Below are 5,566 nucleotides of genomic sequence, written 5' to 3'. Positions count from 1 at the left end.
AACTGATCCTAGATGAGCACTCCTACTCTGAGAGGCTTTGTGGATCAGAACAGAAAAATGGCTATCCTTATTGGTAGTCAATAATAGATATAGAACAATTAGAATGACTGTCAACTGATATATTGTCTATTGGGTCTATAAGGTATCTCCTAAGTGAAGTATAGTATGAGAGACATTCATCAATATAAACATCAGCTTCAATAACTGGATCCAGGCCAGATGAGCAGATGGCAGAGGGGTTCCCTGGCCTAGATGACAGTACAGGTTTGGCTCTGCAGGACCACAGGGATCCATCACATCTGTGATGTGCTCGCCAGCCCTGATGTTCTGTCCTCATTACTGCTGGATTCCAAAAATAAGGTGTTCATTAATCACCATGCCAACAGCTTTATTACATCACTCTTCACAAGGGGAAAAGAGTACAGTAGGGATAAAAAAAAAGAAACACTCCAAGAGGAGCCTTTGGAAACAGATGAGCTGGGATGAAAGGAAACAAGGCCCCAAATGACTTCCTCTGTTCTAGTGGGAGGGGGTCTAGACGGGGTTAACAGTATTTGTGTATTAATGCTGCCTCCTACAGGAACCATTATGACATTGCAACAACCCCAACTACACCAGACCAGGCATTACTTAAACGCTCTTTCTGCTTACATTGCGGTATTGCTATAGAAAGGAATGACAGAAAATGTTTTATTGTAAGAAGGCAACTTTATTTCACATTATCCAAGATGGGAGACAAGAGGGTAAAAGAGTTACATATATGTTGTCTGATAAATATGAACAGAAGATAAAAATCCCCCCCCAAAAAGCATGTATGTGGGGGACAGTCAAATATGAAGGATAGCCATATGGAAAGTCACGGTAGTCTCCGGAGTGCCGGTAAGAGTCTGAGTCAGTGTGATCAGAATGGCTTTATGTAAGTTTAGAGGCGGGTTTGGGTTTTGTGGCATGATGGTTATGTTCAGGTGTGTGTGTGTTCAGAAGGGCCTCCCCATGCCCATGCGTGGGTTTAGCGGCGGAGCTCTGTTGGGTGGTGTGATGGCTATGTCCAGGTAGTCTCCTATCTGGAAACGTTGGGACTGTAGCGTCATGGAGTCATTTTCCCCCTTTCTGCCTGACACAGTGTTGCCGATGTCTTTCACTCTGTAACCATAGAGACCGGGGGTGAGACAACAGTGCTTTCATAATGACATCATCCAATCAAACAACTGAGGCCATGTTTAAATACTTTTGAAAGGCTAACACTAACACAGCCGATTCAACTAATCCACTTCCCACCAAGCTCTTGATTAAAGATAGAGTCAGCAACGCACAAAGCAAACAGCTACGTCAGGCCGACTTCCGCAACAACTACAGTGCATTCGGAAAGTATTCAGACGCCTTGACATTTTCCACATTTTGTTACGTTAGCCTTATTCTAAAATGGATTAATTCATTGTTTTCCTCATCAATCTACACACAATAACCCATAATGACAAAGCAAAAACTGGTTTAGAAATGTTTGCTAATTTATTAAAAATAAAAAACAGAAATACCTTATTTACATAAGTATTCAGACCCTTTGCTATGAGACGTGAAATTGAGCTCAGGTGCATCCTGTTCCTATTGATCATCCTTGAGATGTTTCTACAACTTGATTGGAGTCCACCTGTTATAAATGCAATTGATTGGACATGATTTGGAATGGCACACATATACCTATATATATATATATATATATATATATGTCTATATAAGGTCCCACAGTTGACAGTGCATGTCAGATCAAAAACCAAGTCATGAGGTCTAAGGAATTGTCCGTAGAGCTCCGAGACAGGAATGTGTCGAGGCACAGATCTGGGGAAGGGTACCAAAACATTTCTGCAGCATTGAAGGTCCCCAAGAACACAGTGGCCTCCATCATTCTTAAATGGAAGAAGTTTGGAACCACCAAGACTTTTCCTAGAGCTGGCCACACTGAGCAATCGGGGGAGAAGGGCCTTTGGTCAGGGAGGTGACCAAGAACCTGATTAAGCGAGCAGTGTGTCAAGAAGCAGTGCGGCTTGGCAGGGTCGTGTTTCGGAGGTCGCATGGCTCTCGACCTTCGCCTCTCCCAAGTCCGTACGGGAGTTGCAGCAATGGGACAAGACTGTAACTACCAATTGGATATCACAAAATTGGGGAGAAAAAGGGGTAAAAAAAAAAAGAAGAAACAATTCTAAAAACCTGTTTTTATCATTATGGGGTATTGTGTGTAGATTGAAGAGGGGGAAAAAACGATTCAATCAATTTTAAAATAAGGCTGTAACGTAACAAAATGTGGAAAAAGTCAAGGGGTCTGAATACTTTCCGAATGCACTGTATATAATGGGGAATCTGTTAAAATGCATTACCATAATCTAAATGTGATTTCTGTCATCCTGAACACTGTGGGTGGACCCCCTAATGGTTATGCACCCAACGCATATGGGTCCGGTAAATTCAAATCTTCCCGCTCACGTAGTCCAGCGCCACATTTTCCTAACAGAAACCCAGGTGTGTTAGTACTGGACTGGAACAAAACCATGCACACCCTGTGTCCAAGATTATAGAACATGGCTTGACTTGGATCTACAACAGCCCAGTTGCCCTTAAGGTAGACTCAATGAGCGAGATGCAAGACTTCGCTCTCACACAGTCACACACAGTATCTGCGCATGTGAATGGGTTCGCTTCAAGCTGTTACAGCGTGGTAGCCATGGGACCAAAACAGAGAAGTTGAGACTCGCGCTTAGTTGTTGCTGAAATTGGCCCACTATGCTGTTTACTTTCTGCATCTACATCATATCGCTGACTCTACCTTTAAGCTAGGACTGTAGTGTAGTATACTAACCTGTAGCCATTTCTTTTGGGCTCGGGATAAACGATGGCGAAACCAAAGTGTGTTCCTTTCTTCCGAGCTTCAGGGTACACCTCCTTCACCAGGCTGGTCAGCTCCTTTAGTGAGGCATCCATCCTTCAGGCGAATAACACAACATCATATATCACCACAATACTCAAAACTATGTAGCCATGGTACCCTGCATAATACACACAACACAATCACCAGTGCTCGACTTGGGCAGGCGCTCACCAGAGCAGAGTGCCGGCACCTAATTTTTTTACTCCTTGAGTTCGTGCACTTCTTCTAGAATAGCGCAAAAGTATTGTGGAGCTCCTGCGCCTAAATATAATATAAACAGAACCGGCACCCAAAATGAGTACCGGCACCTATTTCAGTCCAAGTCGAGCACTGGCTATCACATGACCCTAGGCAACCACTTATATCTTCTTACCATGTGTAGATTTGCAGCTCACTTGAAGGGACTTGTCCTCGTGCGAATTCGTCCACTCTGTGATGCCTGCCACTGTTGGTCGTAAATACCCGCAGCAGAAGAGGACAAGTCTATGGACACACAAACAGTTAGCTAACTGGTTAGCCAGGCTCGTAGCTAGTCTTCTAGAAAATGTGGTAGCAGGAAAAATATTAAATGCCCGTATAGCCGCTTACAGAACTACAACCAATTAGTTTAGTTTGAAGTGGGAGTCACTTGCACAGTTCAAGCAGTGCAGCTACGTTTGCTAGCTAACACAGACTCGTTAATGCTAGCTACGTTAGCTAATTGCCGTCTCACAAACCAAGCGAAGATAAAGTGCTTATAGCTACCTTTTCCCGGTCGATAGGCTTTTCTGGTATTTTTCGAATCTCTTCTTGTGTGATTCTTGATTCAAGAGCCATTTTAGGGGGTAAATAAATGAATTAATTCACGTTGTTGCTCACTGCAGAAAATATGCAAACACTTTGCCAAATAGTTGTTTCCGTTTCCGCCTTCGCAGCATGATGACGTAGGAAAGGTGCCCAAAAACTTTACAAAACTTTAACGATTGCCGTATAAAAAACATATACGAATAGATTGCAGTTAGGTTAATTTTACAACCACTTTTGATAAACATCTGATCTCTCCAGTCCCATTAAAGATAGTTCTCAAGTGAATGATTGTATTTCTAGTTTTCTCCCAACAGGTGGCGGTAGACAATTATAGCCATTCTTATGGTCAGTGCTAGCCGGAATCCTTGGGAGGTCCATTTACATTTGAGTAATTTTAGCAGACGCTCTCATCCAGAGCGATTTACAGTTAGTGAGTGCATACATTTTCATACTGGTCCCCCGTGGGAATCGAACCCACAACCCTGGTGTTGCAAGTGCCACGCTCTACCAACTGAGATACACGGGTCCCTACCCTAACCTTAACCCCTACCCTTATCCTAACCATAACCATAACCCATATCTAACCGTAACCTGAACCCTTAACCATTTTAAATGTCAACCTCAATGGGGTAGGGACGTCCCAGGGATCCCAGATAGCAGGGACCCCATTCTTATGGGACAGGGGTGCATCTCCATAGTCTAAATCTCCTCTCCTCAATAAGGTTCAGTTACTGTAAGTGGATGTCTACTGAGAATATTCTTTCACTTCCCAGTTCATGTTAATGCAGATAAAGGAAAGGAGAGGTGAAGAAGAAGTCACTATTGAAACTTCATCATTTGTGTTAAGACATAATAATTTTCTAGAGATTGAGGTGTGGCTCAAATCTGACATAATGCATTAATTGATTTGTCTGCAGGAGTGTGGACAGTGCATGTCAATATACAGTAGTCCACAAAGCATACCAGAGAGAGTGGGCAATGTAGTGCACGTGTAGGCTATCTATCAATGCTGATCATTTTTTCTATGTATGGGTGTGTGTGTTTGTAGTTGTGTTCGTGTCTACGTATGCCTCTGCTTATCTACACATACTGTACTGACTCTGTGAGTGTGTAAATGTACTGTATGTACATGATGGGCTCACCTCCGCTTTTGCAGTTGGGTCTGCATTGCAAGCCCCATTGTCTGAGCCTCTGGCCTGGACCTTTGTGTGCGTGCGCTCGGGCAAGGGTGCACATGTGCATGCTTGTGTGTGTGGCATGCCAGCAGGAGTGGGACCGTCCAGTCGTAAATCACCTCTGACCCCTGTTCTCAGATCAGCCCAAACCTCCCTCATCAGGAGTTACACAATACAGCTGTATATCAAACTTGTTTTGCCTTGAAATGAAATGAGTCAACCCAAATCCATCAGGTGACTTCTGGCCTTATAACACAACTAAAGACAACTGTGAGATTACTCTTTGATACAGTTTATCAGTATTCAAACTTCTGTGTATTGAAGAAACTAGAGTCGAGCACGTTCCACCCTCATCTATCACAACTAACTTGGCTGGGATCAGTGGTAATTGTCCACCTACACGGCCGAGACCTGCTGTTTGGTCACATGCAGCTAGAGCCTCTCTCTCCCACTGTCTATCCTTCCCGCTGAGAGAGCCCTCACACTGGCTTCCTCTGTTCTGCTGCTGGCTGGATGACCAGGGTCTACTCTCACTAACAATCACATCCATTTTACCCCTCTCAGCCCCACACCAGAATTCTCATGGATCCACTTGAAAGAATCTATCCGCCACTCTCTCTCTCTCTCTCTCTCTCTCTCTCTCTCTCTCTCTCTCTCTCTCTCTCTCTCTCTCTCTCTCTCTCTG

General features: G+C 43.9%; 1 protein-coding gene across 1 annotated transcript; it reads right to left on the bottom strand.

Annotated features, from left to right (window-relative positions):
* Positions 1–817: 817 nt before the first annotated feature.
* LOC311109662 (histone deacetylase complex subunit SAP18-like) lies at positions 818–3,824 on the bottom strand. The gene is made up of 4 exons (XM_084152618.1): positions 3,665–3,824; positions 3,294–3,403; positions 2,852–2,974; positions 818–1,143 (listed from the first exon to the last, which is right to left on the bottom strand). Exons 1-4 carry the CDS (start codon positions 3,734–3,736, stop codon positions 978–980), a joined length of 471 nt encoding a protein of 156 aa, XP_084008744.1. The 5' UTR covers positions 3,737–3,824; the 3' UTR covers positions 818–977.
* Positions 3,825–5,566: the final 1,742 nt, after the last annotated feature.

The sequence above is a fragment of the Coregonus lavaretus genome (genome assembly GCF_964263955.1).
Source record: "Coregonus lavaretus genome assembly, chromosome: 35".
NCBI lineage: Eukaryota > Metazoa > Chordata > Actinopteri > Salmoniformes > Salmonidae > Coregonus > Coregonus lavaretus.
The sequence above is the reverse complement of the archived record's forward strand: the minus strand, read 5'-3'. Positions and strand labels throughout refer to the sequence as shown.

Bases quoted from the DNA above. Each gene is read 5' to 3' on its own strand.
- LOC311109662 (XM_084152618.1), bottom strand. From the start codon at position 3,736: ATGGCTCTTGAATCAAGAATCACACAAGAAGAGATTCGAAAAATACCA. The intron at 2,975-3,293 runs GTAAGAAGATAT...ATTCGCCTGAAG, and splicing joins GAGCTGCAAATCTACACATG to GATGGATGCCTCACTAAAGG. The intron at 1,144-2,851 runs GTTAGTATACTA...CTATGGTTACAG, and splicing joins CCCAAAAGAAATGGCTACAG to AGTGAAAGACATCGGCAACA.